At 34.6% G+C, this 20,032-nt stretch overlaps 1 protein-coding gene across 1 annotated transcript; it reads right to left on the bottom strand.

Annotated features, from left to right (window-relative positions):
- Positions 1-6,955: 6,955 nt before the first annotated feature.
- LOC131070011 (uncharacterized) lies at positions 6,956-7,358 on the bottom strand. The gene has a single exon (XM_058005563.2). The coding sequence runs from the start codon at positions 7,302-7,304 to the stop codon at positions 7,005-7,007; it is 300 nt and encodes a 99-aa protein (XP_057861546.2). The 5' UTR covers positions 7,305-7,358; the 3' UTR covers positions 6,956-7,004.
- Between the last annotated feature and the right edge of the window lie 12,674 nt (positions 7,359-20,032).

Below are 20,032 nucleotides of genomic sequence, written 5' to 3'. Positions count from 1 at the left end.
ATAAATGACAATTGATTTTAGATTAGTATAGTATATAGTATAGTATATAATATATCATAATTTTATTTAGTTTTAAATAGGTTTTTATATAAGATTTAATAAATTTGTGAATTAATAATTAATTAAAAACAAAAACATGAATAATAATTTATATGTATTAACTATTAATGCCATTCAACTTTATTATGAATACCTCTAATTTAATATTGGTTGTATAAATAAAAAATTGGATTGAAATTTATGTTAAGAATAATTAATTGAAAACAAAAGTATGAATAATAATTTATAATCATTATTTTTGGATTAGCTATCAAAACAGCATAACATAGCATCAGCAAAAAGACTGAGTTTAGCAGTAGTCAGGGAACCAATAGAAGGTGCATATACAAAATACACAGTTAATGGGCACCTCCAAAATCAGGGATGATTACAATTGATATACATACTTATAGACAAAATTAACATTAAAACATACTAAGCATTAGCTAGGGAATTAAGATTTTAGCATCTGGTGAGTTGTTATTTCCCAGTGAGGGAAGCCATGCCACCTAACCCATACTTCCTTCCTACCACACTTCCACCTGACCATCAAGTATATCTTTTTTATGAGGATGGGATGTGCTTTCACTGATCAGGTCGGGCTCCTCTTAAATGATCTCCATATGCATCTGTCTATGATCCATTTGCCTTATGAAGACCATCAAGGCTTGTTCAAAAGCTACTTTGCCTGGTTCATCCCTTTCCCAAGTGAATCTATGTGATAGTTCACGGATGTAAACCATAGTGGCCCCCTCCTTGACCCACCTGTCAAACTTGTCTGAGTCAAGTTTAAGCACAACAGTGACCTGCATGGAACTAGAATGAGCAATGAGTCTCCTAAGAGACTCAATGAGGTGCCTGGTATTATTATTAAAGATGTCATCATTGCGATACTTCCATATGAGCCAAAGAAAATCCAAAGAAAAATAAGACCAAAAGACATTTGCAATTCTCCTACAACCCTTGATATAGCCTAGAATAAATTCTATGTAATCAAGAGAAACAAATTCTAAGTTAAAACCAAATAGTCTCCATATTTCTTTAGCAAAATGGCATTCAAAGAAGGCATGTTTCATAGGTTCAGGCACTCTACATATGCTACAACTTATTAATGCACCTTCCTTGTTTTTTATGGGGAGTTTATTTAGCAGTAGGCACCAGCCAAAGAATTGTTTTTTTGCTTCATTATGGGCCATCCAAAACCTACTTAGACAATTTTTTGAGGTCTTCGGTTCCCAGTTTAGGTACCAGCATTTATTAAGGTGCAGAAAAATGGTATCGAACTTAGTGAGTGTAGAGTATATGCATTTGGCTTTTAGGGAAGGGAGAGGTGTGCCATCAAACCAGCATAGTGCAGTCATTGGGGGACGAGGGAGAGGGGAGCGGGAGGGGGGGAGCAGAGGATAATGCCATTCTAAGAACGTTATATGTCTTGTTCTGGGATTCTGGGATAGAAAAGGTGAGTTGTAGCTCCTCCCATGATCTGTGTTGGTTATTTGTAAACAACCACTATTATACCATTTCAATGCAGAGCAGCCTTGGAGAGTGGCCAACGATTTCCCATTATAAAATAAGTTCCACCATGTTGATCTGTCATCAGTAATATTCCCCTATTTAGTGCCATCAATTTTGATATTCAACCAAGTGTCTCACATGTTCCCAGGCCTTCCATAGGGACTTGAAGATATCATACCCAACCGGAGCTACCTCAAACTACCCCATAAGACTATCAAGTAGTGGGAGGTCCTTCCATTTCTTAGCTTTCTTAGGAATAGAGCATATAATATTATTCCTTATAAGCACTTTCCATGGCTCATTACCTTCCATAGCCTTAAGGGTCCACTTGAAAGCAAGAGTAATGCCTTGTAGCTTTAAGTCTTTCAACCCCATCCCACCAAATAGTTTATTCATAGTGCACCACTCCCACTTGACTGCATGTTATTTCTTAGTATCCTTTCCATCTGACCATAAGAATTCCCTAATCAGCTTTTGGACATGATTAAATTGGTAGTTCTTAAATAGCCAGGCTAGTGAGAAATAGATATTATAAGAGGCCAATATGTTTTAACAGACCTGGAATCTTCCAGCCAAGGAGAGAAAATTCTTATTCCACTTGGAGAGTTTCTTATCTATCTTGTTCCTTACCCATTCCCACATTTCTTTTAAATTTGGGAGGATAGAGAAGGGAATACCTAGATATTTTACAATCTATGTTGGGCCCAACCAATTGAGAGAGAATTTCGTAAGCCAGCCCAGAGGGTTTTTCTCCCAACCAACAAGATTGGATTTGTGTAAAGCAATTTTGCTACCAGATGCTAGACAAAAGATATCAATATTTTTCATCAGTGCAGCAAGGTTCTCTTCCTCAAGCTTAATTAATAGTGCAGTGTCATCAGCAAATTGGACATTAAAAATTTTCTCCTTGTTAGGTAATGTAATACCCCTAACAGGGGGAGTAGAAGAGGAGTCCTTAAGTAGGTAGAACATTGCATCACTAGCTAGAACAAAGAGGATAGGAGCTAAAGGGAACCCCTGTCTAATGGATCTAGTAAGTGAAAAATTGGAGGACCTTAATCCATTGACATCAACAACAACATTGGCATCACATAGTAAGGTTCTGACCATATTACAAAATCCAGGGGGAAAGCCTAATGATTGAAGCATCTGAATGATATAGTCCCATTCTATCTTGTCATAAGCTTTCTCGAAATATATGAGCAACATGGCTCCACTCTGTCCTAATTCCTTTGCCCAGTGCAAGGATTCCCAACATGTAATTAAGTTTTCTAGTATATATCATCCTTTAACAAACCCTGTTTGAGTATTGCTGACAATCTTAGGTAAGATTTTTTCCAATCTGCATGCAACCAACTTAGCTAAAATTTTGTAAGACACATTTAACAGTGTGATAGGTCTCCAATTTTTACGTAGGGTTTTGTCTCCTTCCTTGGGAATGAGCTTTATTAAACCTTGATTAATATTATTTCCTAAGGAGCCACTATTTATCGCCTCCGTATATAGGGAATGTAGATCATCAACAAGCATCCAATATTTTCTTTATAAAACTCTACTAGAAACCCATCAAGGTCGGGGGATTTATCATTGCTAAAAGCCAAGATGGCTCCCCTGATTTCTTCTTTTGTAATATCCTCTTCAAGTATCTTACTGTCCTCCTTGTCAATAAGTTTAGAAACTAAGGGCACAATAATCTTTTTGGCATTCTCTTGTTCCTCCCTACCTAGTTCAATAGAGAATATATTCTTGTAGAACTAGGCAAAGCAATCAAGAATTTTAGTTGGTTCAGATAGGTTCTTATTCTGATCCTAGATAGTGTCAATTTTTTCTCTGACTTGTTTCATTTTAAGAATATGGAAGAAGAATTTAGATCCTCGATCTCCAGTATCTAACCAATTCAATTTAGCCCTAGCTCTCCATCCTTTGATTTTCTTATTCTGTAGTCTTCTAAGATCGGTCTTGACCCTAACAAGCTGGTTGGTGAGTGATATATTCTCAGGGTCCCCTTGGAGTTCTAGTTTAGCCACTTGGAGGGCATTATGCAATTGTAACTCAGATTCTCTGGCATCTTTTGCCTTCTTTTTACCCACAGCTTGACAGAGTGAGGTCTAGGTTTTAATATTCTGATTCCATCTATCTATGTTGGACCATTGGGGATTACCATATTTATTAAATATTTTGATCAAACACAGGGCACATTTCAGGTCCTCATCCTTTAAGAGACTAGTGTTCATTCTAAATTTTGAGCTAGGGTTTGGTGGGGTCACCCTATTTTCTGTTAGCTTTAGTCCTATCATAATAGGATGATGATCTGAGAGTGTATATGTTATGACAGCATACTAAGCTCCCCCATCATTTTTATTAATTTCAAAGAAGTCTTTGTTGAAATAAAATCTATCTAGCCTGCAGTATACTCTTTTATTATACTGTCGATGGTTACACAAAGTGTACCATATTGATTTATACTCACCCTTCTTTCCTGCTAGAGGATCTAACAATTTCATCTTGTTAATCAGCCTTTCCCACTGCAATCTCTCAGTACCCTTCCATTCAACCTTATTACCTCCCTGTTTATCTTGAGCATTTATTACCATGTTGAAATCCCCTCCCAAGAACCAGGATATATCCTCCAAGTTAGCAATCCATTCCCACAAACTTGCCCTTTCCCGGTAGTCATTGGAGGCATAAATTGAGCATATGCCAAAGGTGGAGTTGTCATTCTGAATGATAGCCCATATTGTCCTTGCACAAGGGGATTGCCCCCATTTTTCAATCTTATTAGCCCAAATAGGGTTTAATAAAATTGCAACCCCTCCTCTTCCTTTACGGTGGTTGGTATATAAGGGAGTGGCATCCCTCCAAATGGATTTTAATCCAGCTTCTAAGGTGAATCCCACTGATTTCAACTCTTGGAGCATAAGAGAATCAATATCTTTGTACATATTTAGAAATCTTTTGACCACATATTTCCTATCAGGGGCCTCAAGGCACCTGATGTTTCATGAGATGGCTTTCAACATTAGGTGGGTTGTTCCATAGTATCTATTAGGGACTTGAACCCCTCGAAGCACTTAGGCCAATCCTTAGGATTAGAGAGGTGACTAGCATCAAAGACCACTGTTGAGAGTGGTCTACCTCTTTTTTTTCTTACTTTAGAGAGTTGTTCGGGTTGCTTTGATTCCTTCCTAGCTGACGCCTCCTTAGATACCTTAGGGAATCTTTTCCTTCTTTTTTTTTTGGGTTTATTTCCTAGTAAGTCTCCTTCCCCATTATTAGATCCAAAGTCAAAGACTCTAGAATCTAGAAAGAATGGCTTATCCCCACCATAGTTGTTAACCTCACATTAATCCAGCTCCCCATAGGGTCTAGTGCCATGATCATCCTCAATGGCTTGGTCAGAAGGGGGGATGGTCAGCCCCAAAACCCCATCAATGTCGCCTGATACTAATTCAAGGGGTGTGATAGGGTTTTGTGTCCCCTCCCCCTCAACCTTGGCCTCCAAGAGAGTGTCTGAATCGGTAGCTATGGGAGGGATATTCTTTTCCCCAAGGATGTCCCAGTTGCCCCTACATTCAGCCCCCGAACTTATAATGCAGGTGGCATTGGTGCTATCTTGAAGACCACCATCATCCCCTTCAATCAAGTCATGGAGGAAGGGCATGGTATTGGCCTTAATCTCCTTTTTATGATTACTTAAAGACACTTTGAGCTGTTTCCTGAGTTCCGCAACAATTTTCAACTTTTCCAAGACAATTTGCTGTGCATTTTGGGTCCTGGGTCCACCAAGGTTAGTGGGGAGCCCAACCACTTCAGGTTCCAGTGAGCTAGGGATACTGGTGGCCAAGTTGGCCTCTTTATAGCCTTCTAATATTTGGCCAACACTCAACAATCGAGGGAGGGGCACTGGGTGCGTTAGAGAAGCCTTGAGGTTGGTAGCTAGTAGCTGGGGGATCAGTGGCAGGTGGGGGTGACGGATCGGTATGGTTAGATTGAGAGTGGATGGAATGGATGGAAGATGGAGGTTCAGTGTGCAATGGGGGGGGGGGAGGAGTAGGGTCATTATGTTTAGGTTTCGAGAGGGCTTCGAAGGCATAGTATTTAGAATGCCGAGCAAAGGTATTCTTAGAATGAGCGACACTATTCCCCGCTAACAAAGGATAGTTTTTTAAGAAGTGTCCACTTCTTCTACACTTATGACAGGCATTAATTCCTCCCAGATACTCTAAGGGACAAGAGAATAACTGATTTTCAATGCATATATCAATTATAGAGGGAAGAGCCAAGATAGGATTGAGGGCAATAAGCACTCTCACATCCATATGGGGTAATAGGGCAGCACGAGTCAATTTTGATCACTTTACCCAGGGGTTCAATAATTTTTGAGATACAATTCCATAAGAAAGGTGGCACGTTTTTTATAATAACCCATTTAGGGTTAGACAATTCCATGACTTCCTCGTTAAATGCAATGGGATTCCAAGGGACAACCCTAAAACAAGAGTTTCCAACATTCTAGAATTGTTTTTCTAGCACTTTCTTCTGTGTTTCCTTATCATTAAAAAAATTAAGAAGCAATCCTTTTTGTAACATTCTACAGAATGAAAAATGGATGCCAAGCTTTGAAAACCAAACATCTTCAAACCATCTATTCAAATACTGCCTAGACAACATTCTATCTACATCAAGGGCTGCTAAAAAAATCGCAAAATCCCTAAGTCTAGTTATTTCCTTAGAAATACATTCTACCATGGAAGAATTAGGTTTAATGACAACTTTAGGTGTCGAGGTAGCCTCACCTTCTTCGAGGGTCTAGCTTGTTGCTGCATCTTGGGAGACCTCCAACTCGAACCTTGCATCCTCCGGAAAGATGGTGCAGTGCCCTTCAATGGCCTGGTGGAACGATTTCTTCCCTTCAGCGTTGCCCTGGTTGTTTTTCTTTCCTTCTGTGGTGTTTAGGTTGGAGTTATTGCCGACCCCAACCTTATTCTTCTCCATCAATGGAGACACAAGCTGAATTGAACGCAGGGGTCTCCCAATATGCCAGGGAGCCCCCAGCCAGAGAGTCGACCTGCTTCCAAGGACTGTTCGTTTTCGTCCTTGGTTGCAGAGCCAACTTTTTTTCTTTTATCCTCCAAACCTTCCACTTTTGCTTTTTGGAATAGAAAGGTTCTATAATCATTATTTATAAATGTCATTTAACTTTATTATTCCAAATATCTATAATGCAATATTCATTATAAAAATGAAAAATCTAGTATTATAATTTATAGTAAGAAAAAATCTAAAAATTAAAAAAAACTATAAATAAAAAAATTAATGTTGAAAAAAGTGGACTCTATCTTTAAAACTCCAAAACTCCATAAAAATAATTAGAAGCTTGATTTATTTATCTGTACTTATTCCATTATACCATCAAAACATATTGGCTGCCTTATTTTAGGCTTTTTCTTTTAAGCCGTTTTTTCATCTGCTGATAAACGCTCTACTGATTTCTCATCTGGTGAGAAATGCTTCTCCACTGATTTTTGATGTGGTGAGGAATGCTCCACTTCCTCCATGAGTGGTGACAAATTAGGATGATGTGGCAAATGGCAGCAAGTAGGATCAGAAGTATATCTGTGGCAGTCTGTACAACTAGGTAACATTCGACGGTCTCCAATCAGAATGGTACGCTTAGCGGAGGAGACATGGAAATTAAATAAACTGAGCGAGACAACAAGTATGAGCGTGATGACCATAGATTTCCCCATACTCACTGCTGAGATGAAGGTAAATGGAAAGACACCAAACAACTCAGCAGAAGAAGATGAAGATGAAGACGAAGACAGACGGAGAATGGAAATCCAGCTATATTTATACATACAGACCACATTATGAATAGTTCAAATGATGGTTAAATTTTGAGCGATAGGCGTTCAAACTCATACTGCGTGTAAAACAGTCCGTATATAACGTACGTTATTGTTAAAATATTCATTGACTAGATTTCCCTCTTAAATTTTGAATGGGAGACGTTCAAACTGATAGTGCGTTATGCTCAGCAATTGATCCACCTGTTAAAAACACTGAATAGAGCGTAACATGTATCAAAATAATTATTTATGAATGATATCCTTTGTGTTACGGCACTTGGAAACTCCACCATCTGTTCCTCCGGGGCATTTATGAGAAGGGACTGAGTGTGGGATTGAGTCATCCGTCATCGCAAAGAGAGTGCAATTGAGTCACCCGCCAGTCTGGCTAGAGAGGAGTAATTTAGTTGGAAAATTACGGTTTACTTCAGCTCTAGATTTCGATTTAGTTCACATCATCTAGGGTATGTGGTACATTGGTTACTATTAATTGAATTTTATCGATGCAATTGCATCTTAGTGTGAAATGGGTATGTCGAAGAGGTGTGGAAAGTCAATTAGGGATAAATTTGGTCAATTTTTTTGCATAAATTTATGTAGTACATGAATAAAGTTTCCAAATAATTATTATGAATGATATCGTATGCGAGATTATTCATTGTGGCACTTCATCCTCATTTTGCCAATATGATAGACAGTGAGATTAAGTCATCCGTTAGTTGGGCGAGATGATAAAGAGAGTGGAATGGAGTCATTTGCTAGTTGGGGGAGAGAGTAGTAATTGAGATGGAAAATTGTCCCACATCTAGGGGGGTGGTAGGTAGCTGCACTGGTTACAAATATTTCTTCGATTTCAATTTTGTTGAGATGATTTTGGGATAAAGCACAAATGGAGGTTCATCAACTTCTTTTGCAATTTCAGCATTCAAATATAATTTTCGTTTCTGTCTTCATTCTTTTATAAAGGAAGTATATCAGTAGTCATTATATCTAATTTTGTTAAACATAAATGTTGTCTCATGGACGTAATTTCACAAATGCCCTAGTGCACTATGGATACAAATAAAGTTGCACCACTCCTCCAATTAAAATATAAAAATTCTAACTATAGAGGCAAAGTGGGAGGTGTAATGTCGTAAATTGTACACCCTTGCTAGGGTGGTACAATTCCATGATTGGTTTAGCACAGGCCTTAGTGTGTTTTGCATCTTGCATTTCTAATTCCCTTTAAGCATTTAATTAAATAATTTAATTAAATATAAATTCACATTTCATCACTTAATACATTATAAAGTTGGGCTCTTTTACTTTAAGTGTGCCCCTTTTATTTTAATCCTCCAATAAATAATTAAATTGTAAACCCTAATGATGTCTTATTTCGACCTTTAAGGCCCGATTTCTCATGTCAAAACGTCTCAAAATCAGCTATAACTTTGGGATTCACTCTAATATGATCATATCTAATGACCCTGAAAATTTGGTAAAAAGTTGGTCGGATCGTGTGTAAGTTACGCACGATCCTTAACATTTTTCCCGAATTTTCAGGAGCATAATTCTATGATATTATAACACTTAGCCCCAAGAAATTTGCATACAATTCAAATCCTAGGTCAGCCTAAAGATGAAATTAAGATCTATGGTTTACTCTTTAAAGCATAGGGTTACTCTAGATTATTTGCATTCATCATTTTAGGGTCTTGCACACACTATTTTACTCTACAAATCGGCTATTTGTTGAGGTGGAAATCACCAAAATAGGGGTTTGACTAAGGAAAAACCTCATATAGCCACCCAAAACCCTATTTTCAGTTACAGGTGTGGGTACAAGATCTGATTGTCATGCAAATTACAGGTCCAACAGAGCATATAGGAAGAGTCCTGAGGATCAAATTTGAGAAAAAATCACAAGGATAGGGGCGTGGCACCATGGTCCTCCCAATTTTAGGTGGATTTTAGCAGTTTAGCAGTTCAGAACCTTCAGATTCGAGTCTGTCCGTTACAGCTTCCTGTTTGCTAAATCAATATAGGGCCGTGACACCCCTGTCCCAGACATTTTGACTCAGATTTCTGGCATAGCCGCACCTTTGAACTCACTTCCTAATTTGTACTTTTCAGCTTCACATTAGTTATTTTTAGTTTTGTATTTTCATATTGCAAGTTCCTACATATTAGTTAGTATTGAATGAACTACATAGATTACTGAACAATCTTAGTAAGGTATTACTCAATAATATAAGTTCTTATCTATCAATCAATTAGATGAATTTTACAACATAGGGTAGTTCTCTATGTTAAAACATTTTTATAAAGAGTGAGGCTGACATCACTATTTATAATAGGTACATATTTGATATAGAAAGTACACTAATAATATTTTTATTTCTAATATGATGGTATTGATATTATATCTCCTCATTGTTGTTCCAAAAGTTATGTTCTTTATCCTCTTTCATTTAACATTAAAATAATACTTCAAATTTTATTTTATTTTAACCATTAAACTACTGGTTTGGGCTAATTCCCTTCATTGATATATAATAAAAATTACATGAGTGATAAGTCCCCTCTGAGATAAATTTTTCCTGTTGATATTATCCAAATATCACATAGGATTACTATAATTTTAAACTCTCTCAAAACACCTTAATCTATTACAAAAAATTCCTACTTGTGCATATAGTTCATAAGAATATAAATTTAAAGACATCTTTCACCATCTAATACTGCTTACCATGTAAATCTATATCCGACTTCCTTTTCTATCTAACTTGTTTACCTACTAAAACATATAGGAGATTATTCCAAAAAACTCAAAACATGGAGGCATTGCTAACTTCTCTAACCTTCAATATTGTCTTTCATTTCTTCATTTTCCACAAGTCCTTCTAATTTTGCATTGCTTCTAGCTCTAGACCTTCCATCTCCATTAACTTTTCTATCCAATTTAGCTCTCGATTCACCACGACATTTTTTAATTTTAGAAGGAAATTTAGATTCCTCACTACTTTCTCCCTATAGTCCTTATATTCTATTTCATCATCGAGAAGAATGATTGGCATTTTTGGATATCCTTTCCCTTTTTGTCAAAATCCTTGAGTAGAGGAATCCAAAAATTCTCACAATTCCTCAGTATATCTTCCATGTCACCAGAAATTGAGATTTAAAAATGGCCTTAATGAGATTCCTAGCCATTTTCTTGTTTAGTTCCTTGTTCAGTACTAAAGCCAGAAACATTAATGATATGTTTTTGTTAACTCAATATCTATTGTCTGCCATTAGGAAATCCTTGCCCAGAACTATTTTGATCTCATAACTACTAAAGGATGCTTATATCTTAGAATGGAAACCAACCTTATATTTGTGATGCTCCCTAAAAAAACCATTTGCATTTTCGTCTCTTAGAAGTTCCCCTATAAGGAGCCAAAAAAAAATTCTCAATTTTTATTAGGGGATGGCAGGTAGTTGCACTAGATCTAAAATATAAACATTTGTTTCATTCTCCCTAGATTTTAAACATTTATTCCATATAAAATTTAAGGTATTTACAAAAAAAAATTCTTCAAATCTCAAAATATTTATAATGGTGTTCCTTCATCATGTTTGTGAGCTTCCCTAATCAATATATATTTTTGTTACTTATGCTTCCATTTTATGGAAGAAACTTTTGTCTCAATGGAGACCAAATTTTTGGAATTATTTTTACCTTTTGTAATGCTAGTTGCAATCATAAAATAATTCTATTTAATAAATTCATTACTTTTCACTCTACCAATTGATTTTTTCCTTATTTTTTTAGATCTTTTTTGTCAATATTCATCTTGCTTTTTGTTTTAAATCCTTCACATTCCAAATTTTTCTAGTACTTGTCATTAGGCTAGTACTATTGCAATTGGTTTTTATTCTTTAACTTATTATCACTCAATTATCTCTCCACCAATAAGAATTGTAATTTTTTTAAGTTTAGATGCATGATTTTTAAGTTCAAAAATTATAAGAAAATCATTTTTCTTGAATCTAATTGGCTCAAAAAATTTAATCTTATGGTCAGATTTTACAAATCCACTATCTAAAGATAATATTTTAAAGCAATTTTTTAGGTTGCAATATATAGTGGCCCTCTTGGACTTGCATTTTGATTTATGCATTGATAGACTTATTTAGGCTTATGGTTGATGCTTGGATGGTTACTCTATATGGACTAATGTTATTTGATATGACTCATGATATTTGGTGATTTATATGATTTCTATATTCATATGTGGAATATATGATTTATGATGTTACTATTGTACTAACCTTATTTCATGATTATGGTTTATGCAATGCTTTGATGTTATATTGTGTGGTTGTCTTCATGAAAGGGACAATGCCTTATCACTAATTACGAGCATGATATGGTGTTGTGATTCTCTTTTCACTTGCCTGTTTCTTATGATAGATATAAATGTTGTATATATGTTTAGTGATGATTGCAGGAGTCCAGGTACTAGACATCAACTCCACCTGGTCTCAAAGGTCTAAGTGTGTCCTATCCCAATGGCAAGTTGTTGGAGATGGCATAGGTTTCTTTCACTCAGTCTAGGCTCAGTTCTTCACCTTGTTAGGTTGTGCCATGACGTAAGTCAGTGCTAGAGTCTTGCGTTGGTATTTCCCTTGGTCGAGTCATTGAGTATGCGAGTGTATGATTTCTATTTAATTTAAATTATGAATAATGCTATTTATTAAGGTTCAATTAATCTATCGTATAATATGAGTATTGGTTATTTATTTTATTATGTTAGAGTAATCTTTTATTAGCTAATATATATTTATTTAATTATTAGTCTATTATACTCTATGCTTAAGCTAAACTAAGGAATCTTATAATTCTTTAGGGTTTTCTCCTTTAGAGTTTCGAGTATCCTTTTATAAGGATTCTCTCTTTGTAATTTCATAACAACTATAATTATTGAATTGCATTCTTGGTGCACAATCAATATGACTCCTCTTTTTTGGATCTCTGAATTTTGGCCTCCATAGAGTTTTTGCTTCTCTCCTTCTGTGATAGGTTTGCATGCAGTCGATCTTTGGGAGCTGTAGAGTTGATTTTTTCTCAACTCCAATATGGTATCAGAGCTCCAAATTCCCATGCCCCTATTCTCTTCATGAGATATTTTGGGCCTTGTTCTTCATATCTATGTATTCAGGGGTTTGTGCAGTTGCTTTTTTTCTATTTTTGGAGGTAGCTGATTTTTTGGTACATTTTGGTTCCAAAAGGACCTCATAATTGGATTCACAAGGTTGATTCCATGAATTTGGATATATAATTTTCCTATTTTCGGTGGCAGGGGTATCTAAGGCATGATTTTTCATTTGCACTCTTTATGAGGAACAAAGTCCATACGATTATACCTGCAAATGCATCAAAAAAATTTCATCTAAAAAATAAATAAATAAATAAAGTTTTTTTCCCTCTTTATGTCCTACAAGAGGGGTTTTCTTTCTTTTGGCCATAACTTGGTCATACGAAGATGCTTTTTCAAAAACTTTATATCGTCGAAAAGCTCTTTCTGATCTCTATCGACATCTAGAGGTTTGAAAATTTTATTTTTCTTTTTTGATGGCATTTGTTTTCTTTCAAAGCCAAAGGTTCCTTTTTGCACTTCGGTAGACATGACTTGAGCATCCAAACTCCATTTTTTGAAACCTATATATAGTTGGAAAGCTTGCTCTGTGCGTTTTCCATTCATATGACTTTTCTTTCCAGATTCTTCTACAGGTATATTTTATTTGGGCAAGTGCAAGGTAATGAGCCACAAATTTGCGGAAGTCCACACGTTGGAAAATGTGCTCTTATAAACAGGGGCCCATTTTCAAAAAATGGGAGCCCATTTATACTTAGGGATCCCGAGTTGAAAGGTAATGGGGGCCTAAAGAAAAAATAAACGGGTCCCCATTTTTTTCTAAAATGGGGGCCCGCTTTTAAACAAAACAAGGGCCTGTTTTTTAAAATGGGGGCCCGTTGTTCCCATTTCTAAATCGTATTTTACCTTTTTTCTCCACAAGCCGCCCTTGTTTGAAAACGGGGACCTGTTCTATGGAAGTCGATTCCACAACCCACCACTTGGCCCTGGATTAGGCCCGGGATAGGCCTGGGATAGCCACACCTTAGACATGGACCCGCAAATTTAAATCTCCATGAATGAAAGCACAAATATGATCTTCTGAAATAATTTGTGTGCCTGTAATTAAAGAAATTTATTTAAAAATTAATTATTTTAACTATTTTTCATTTAATTTATACTAAATCGGGTCCATTAACTTGAAATATTAACTAATTTTGTTAATTTAATAACTTTTTTACTTTATTGAATTTTGGAAAAAAAGTTATGTCATCAATCTACACAAAATTCTTTTCTATTTAAAAAAATTTATTTAAAAAATGTTAAGTTTGCTTCAAATTATGTAGGTCGTACACGTCAAATTATGTGGGTTGTACTAGTCAAATATTTAAAAACATAATTACGGTCATTAAAAAATTAATTAAAAATAAAATATTTTTAAAAAAAATACAAAAAAATATGGTCATCAATTTTCAGTGAGTTACAAACTATTTCCCAAAATGGTTTGAGAAAATAAATTTAATTGTGTCAAAAAGTGTGGGTCGTACACATGCATGGTATTGTCCTGAAACGGGCATTTTTAAAACATATGTTTTAGAACTCCATTCCAAATTTTTATTTTTTTTATGTGGGTATTAAAATAAATTACATATTTAGAAAGTGCACTCAGAGGGCTATCTTTTATATTGCAGACTTTTTCCAAGATTCAATCTCCAAGTGTTTCAAAATTTAAGCTCAAATGAGACAAAATTTGAAAATCAGGGAAAACACTTCCACTTTTTGGCCAAAAAGTGGACTCAGCTTCTTGCACTGACCCAGTACCACCTCTTTACTAGTACTAGCATGATGACCATTAATAGCACCATGCGACATATCTCAAGCACTCACATTAGCCTGCATAACTTCCTTCTTGGAAGATAAGGACCACTACTTGAGATTAATGTTTTGAATCTCATAAAACACCCACCTAAAAAGACAGAAAACCTCCAAAGAGTTGTTCTTGGTAGTGTTGAGCACATCAAACGGGATCTCCTCTTTGGGATGAAAATCTTGTGGAGTAAAATCCACCGATTCCTGAAAATTATGTTCAAGGCCATGGGAGGAAGAGGATGCTCCTTTAGTATCTATTTTTTTCTTCATTTTTTTAATTTGTAATATTTTTTTCTACAAATTAGTTAGATAATTCAATACAACAAGTCTCTACACATCAATTAGTCAAATCAGTCGCATAGAATATAAAATAGTTCTACATATACAAATATGTTAGCAAAATATAATCAAAAGTTAAACCTATAGTAAAATGACCCTCATAATCCAATAATCTCCCTAAAGTATTATTCAAATGGTAGATGTCATTATACGTTAATGAACCAATTCAATTCTACATATCACAAGCTACTTCTTCATGATACAACATTTTAGCAAGCTATAATCCACCATATTTACCTTAGAGAATAGTACCCTTTCTATTGAACATTCTTATTAAGATATTATTTAATACTGTTAGTTCTTATGCACAAATCAACTAGATCAATTTTATAACATACAAGAGTTCTCTACTAAAACACTTTAGCAAAGAGTGGTTTTGACATCATGAGGATCAATTTTGACTAGTAAAAAATGCTCTAACATGTAAAAATTAGATATAGCAAGGACACTTTAATTATTTTCTACTAATACACATATATTAATTTATCCTAAATTTAATAAAAGAAGTTTTTCTTATAACATTTTTGCGTAGTTGATTGTACATATCTTTTTTCAAGATAACCATTTTTGGAACCACCTCGAGGGATCCTTTTTTAATTAAATTTTTTATAATTTTTTTTCATTTTCTATTTAGGTTTTAGATCTAATTTTATTTGCCTCACATTCATTTCGAAATATTATAGTATGGATTCTCTCTAGTCATTATCCCTAGATTCTAAAAAATTATTCCTAAGTTATTTACAAGAATTGTTTCTTCAAAATTCATCTCCTTTAATTGTAGCATAATTCATGAAATGTGGTGCAAAGGTCACTAATTTGCTAAGAGATCACCCTTCCAGGTCTTGCAGAGCCCAAAGTGCAGAAAGATTAGCAAAAATCCTTGTTAAGTTGGTCCAAGTTTTTTGAGGATTTTAATAGATGGAGTTGGTTTCTTAATGTGTATTTGAAGAATCAACTTGGTTCCTACCTTGTAACGGTGTAAATCCATTTGGAAACCAACAAGTTGCAACTTCCTTTCATATTATACAATCTTTGTGATCTGTTTATCTCTTTTCTCTATAATCTCCCCTTCAATTATATCCATTCAGGGTCCTTGAGTGGAAGAGAATTTCATGTTCTCAATTTTTTTCATCCTCTTTCCACATCAAGAATGTGACTATGCTATGCTTGCTATCATAGATGTATATAAGAACATCTTTTCAAAAATTAAGGCTTAAAAATACTGGAGGTGAAGATATAGCTTCTTTAATATTTTTTAACAAAATTCTTCCCTTTGGGATCCACTCAAAAGCCTAATTTTCCTATAGCACGAGTTTAATTAGTTTGACCAATCTTGCAAGACCAGATATCAACCTATATTCATCTTTTTACTGTACACCCTAGCCAACCTTTAACTTTCTACCATTTGTGACATCAAATTTAGTATAATCTCCTTTATATGTGACAAACTTCCAGTTGTTATTCTTGGCATCATCGCAATCAAAAACATTCTCTCAGTGGATTATTCCCTTTAGAAACTTATTAGTTTTGAGAAGAATAATTTGATCTTCATAAGGTTTTTTAATTATAGGAAATAATCTTTTTATAAACTCACATGATTAGTGAATAAACATGGTATTTTGAACATCAATTTCAAGCAGTCTCCTATTATGATCATTGTTTGGCATTTTGGGATTTTTGGTTTCACCAACAATGATAACATATTGTTTTCAATTGATCTACCTAACATTTTTATTTTAGGGAACAAATTGAATGTTGAAATAATCAAAGCCTTCATTCATTTCCCAAAATATATTCCTATTAAAGTGCATGTGAACACTCTTCACAATTTATCATTCTCTATTGATAGAAAGATTACTTAACTCTAAGCGTAAAATAATTAAAATTCAATTTTATTCTAATATATTTTTAACCACCATACCCACCTTTTGATTCATCGATCTATATTTCCATTTCCATTATTTATTTTTTCTATGTATTTGTCTTTGTTCTTTACATTTTACATCTAATTTTATTTTCTTGTCATTAATTTCTACACATTAGAGTACGAATTCATAGGATTCAAGGGTATAGTTAATTTCTTGTATTTACTAATGAAGAAGTGATATTTTTGGAATCACTTAACCGACTAATAGAAATTTGCAAATAGGGTAGGTCAGAAGTAATCTACATAAATAATATCCACAATGTTCTATTTAAAAATGGCCACCTATACAACTATTGTGAAATCCATCTAGTATCTTTTCCACTTTCTCTTTGCCTATGGAGCAAATGAGATCATCATAAAAGTTTCTTTTGAATAGTATACCTTCAACCAAAGCATAGTTGGCACCATGTAATGTATTAAAATGTCTTTTATAAGATTTTATAAATTTGTGAATAATAATTAATTAAAAACAAGAACATGAATAATAATTTATAACTATTAATGACATAAATAAAAAAAATTAATGTTGAAAAAAGTCAACTCTATCTCCAAAACTCCAAAACTCCATAAAAACAATTCGAAGCTTTATTTATTTATCTATACTTATTCCATTATACCATCAAAATAGATTGGTTGCCTTATTTTAGGCTTTTTCTTTTAAGCCATTTTTTCATCTGCTGATAAACGCTCTACTGATTTATCATCTGGTGAGAAATGCTTCTCCACTAATTTTTGATGTGGTGAGGAATGCTCCACTTCCTCCATGAGTGGTGACAAATTAGGATGATGTGGCAAATGGTAGCAAGTAGGATCAGAAGTATATCGGTTGCAGTCTGTACAACTAGGTAAGTTTGGTCAATTTTTTTGCATAAATTTGTGTAGTACATGAATAAAGTTTCAAAATAATTATTTATGAATGATATGATATCTGAGATTATTTGTTACGACACTTCATCCTCGGTTTGCCAATATGATAGAGAGTGGGATTAAGTCATTCGTTAGTTGGGTGAGATGATAAAGAGAATGAGATGGAGTCATTTGTTAGTTGGGTGAGAGAGTAGTAATTGAGATGGAAAATTGTCCCACGTCTAGGGGGGTGGTAGGTAGCTGCACTGGTTAGAAATATTTCTCTAATTTCAATTTTGTTGAGATGATTTTGGGATAAAGCACAAATGGAGGTTGATCAACTTCTTTTGCAATTTTAGCATTCAAATATAATTTTCATTTCTATCTTCTTTCTTTTATAAAGGAAGTATATCACTAGTCATTATATCTAATTTTGTTAAACATATATCTTGTCTCATGTATGTAATTTCACAAATGCCCTAGTGCACTATGGATATGAATAAAGGCACACCACTCCTCCAATTAAAATATAAAAATTCTAACTACAGAGGCAAAGTGGGAGGTGTAATGTCGTTTTGTATCTTGCATTTCTAATTCCCTTTAAGCATTTAATTAATGAATTTAATTAAATATAAATCATATTTCATCACTTAATCCATTATAAAATTGGGCTCTTTTACTTTAAGTGTGCCCCTTTTATTTTAATCCTCCAATAAATCATTAAATCGTAAACCCTAATTATGTCTTATTTCGACCTTTAAGGCCTGATTTCGCATGTCAAAACATCTCAAAATCAGCTGTAACTTTGGGATTCACTCTAATATCATCATATCTAACGACCCTAAAAATTTGGTAAAAAGTTGGTCAGATCGTGTATAAGTTACGCACGGTGCCTGACATTTTTCCCAAAGTTTCAGGAGCATAATTCTATGATATTATAATGCTTAACCCCAATAAATTAGCATACAATTCAAATCCTAGGTTAGCCTAAAGATGAAATTAAGATATATGGTTTACTCTTTAAAGCATAGGGCTACTCTAGATTATTTGCATTCATCATTTTAGGGTCTTGCACACACTATTTTACTCTACAAATTGGTTACTTGTTGAGCTGGAAATCACCAAAATAGGGGTTTGACTAAGGAAAAACCTCATATAGCTACCAAAACCCTATTTTTAGTTACAGGTGCGAGTACAAGATCTGATCGTCATGCAAATTACAGGTCTGACAAAGCATACAGAAATAGTGCTGAGGATCAAATTTGAGAAAAAATCACTGGGACATGGGTGTGGTACCCTGGTCCTCCTAATTTTCAGGTGGATTTTAGTAGAGTAGCAGTTCAGAACCTTTAAATTCGAGTCTGTCAGTTACAGCTTCCTATTTGCTAAATCAAGGCATGGTCGTGGCACCCTTGTCCCACACATTTTGACTTAGATTTCTGGCATAGCGACACCTTTGAACTCACTTCCTAATATGTACTTTTCAGATGCACATTAGTTAGTTTTAGTTCTATATTTTCATATTAGGGTTGCTTGTGTATACTTGCATTCTAGGCTGATCATTCAAATTTGCACTTTGGATCACTTCTAATCCTCATTTACAACAAATGAATAGAAACCCTAAGAGGTAATCCTTGGCTCTCTCTTCCTCACAAGAAGTAGCCAAATCTTGTTACCTCCCTAGGCTCTTTCGTATTCCACTGTGTGTACGTGAGAGTGGAATAAGGGTTTGTTTGGTTAGTTTGACTTTTTCCCCTACATAGGTTGCTATTAGTACATGTGAAATTTTTTAATAGACCTTTAGTTATCATTTTCTTTGTTTCTTTAAAGTTAGTAATGGGGGGTTGGGTAAACAATGGTTGAATGGTAAGTTAGTACATGTATATGAGATCCCCACACTTCACTTATTCAAATCCGCGAGCACAACGACCTAGCAAAGGCACAGGGCCTTGCGAGCACAAATGCCTAGTAGGATTTGAACCTTGGTCGCCGCTTCACCAAAAAAGTGTTTTAACCGTGTCACTACATGTCTAAAGATAGGGCGTTAGAGTAATATTTTATTATCTAATAATTATATATTTAATCATTAGTCTATTATACTCTATGCTTATAGCTAAACCTGGGAATATTATAATTCTTTAGGGTTTTCTCCTTTAGCATTTCGAGTATCCTTTTATAAGGATTCTCTCTTTGTAATTTCATAACAACTATAATTATTGAATTTCATTCTTGTTGCATAATCAATATGACTCCTCTTTTTTGGATCTCTAAATTTTGGCCTCCATAGCTTTTTTGCTTCTCTCCTTCTGTGACAGGTTTGTACGTAGGTGATCTTTGGGAGCTGTAGAGTTGATTTTTCCTCAACTCTAATAGATTATTTAATTTATTGACGGTTAATTATTGTGAGAATGGTATTTAATTTATTGAGATTGATTTAATTAATTTAATTGATTCCTCTTTGGATTGTTGAGGATTCCTTTTCTTCAGATTTTCAAGGTCCTTTTGGATTGTGATTGCTGGTTTTTTCAAATTACCTATGAAAT

Source organism: Cryptomeria japonica, chromosome 3, assembly GCF_030272615.1.
Source record: "Cryptomeria japonica chromosome 3, Sugi_1.0, whole genome shotgun sequence".
Taxonomy (NCBI): domain Eukaryota; kingdom Viridiplantae; phylum Streptophyta; class Pinopsida; order Cupressales; family Cupressaceae; genus Cryptomeria; species Cryptomeria japonica.
The sequence above is the reverse complement of the archived record's forward strand: the minus strand, read 5'-3'. Positions and strand labels throughout refer to the sequence as shown.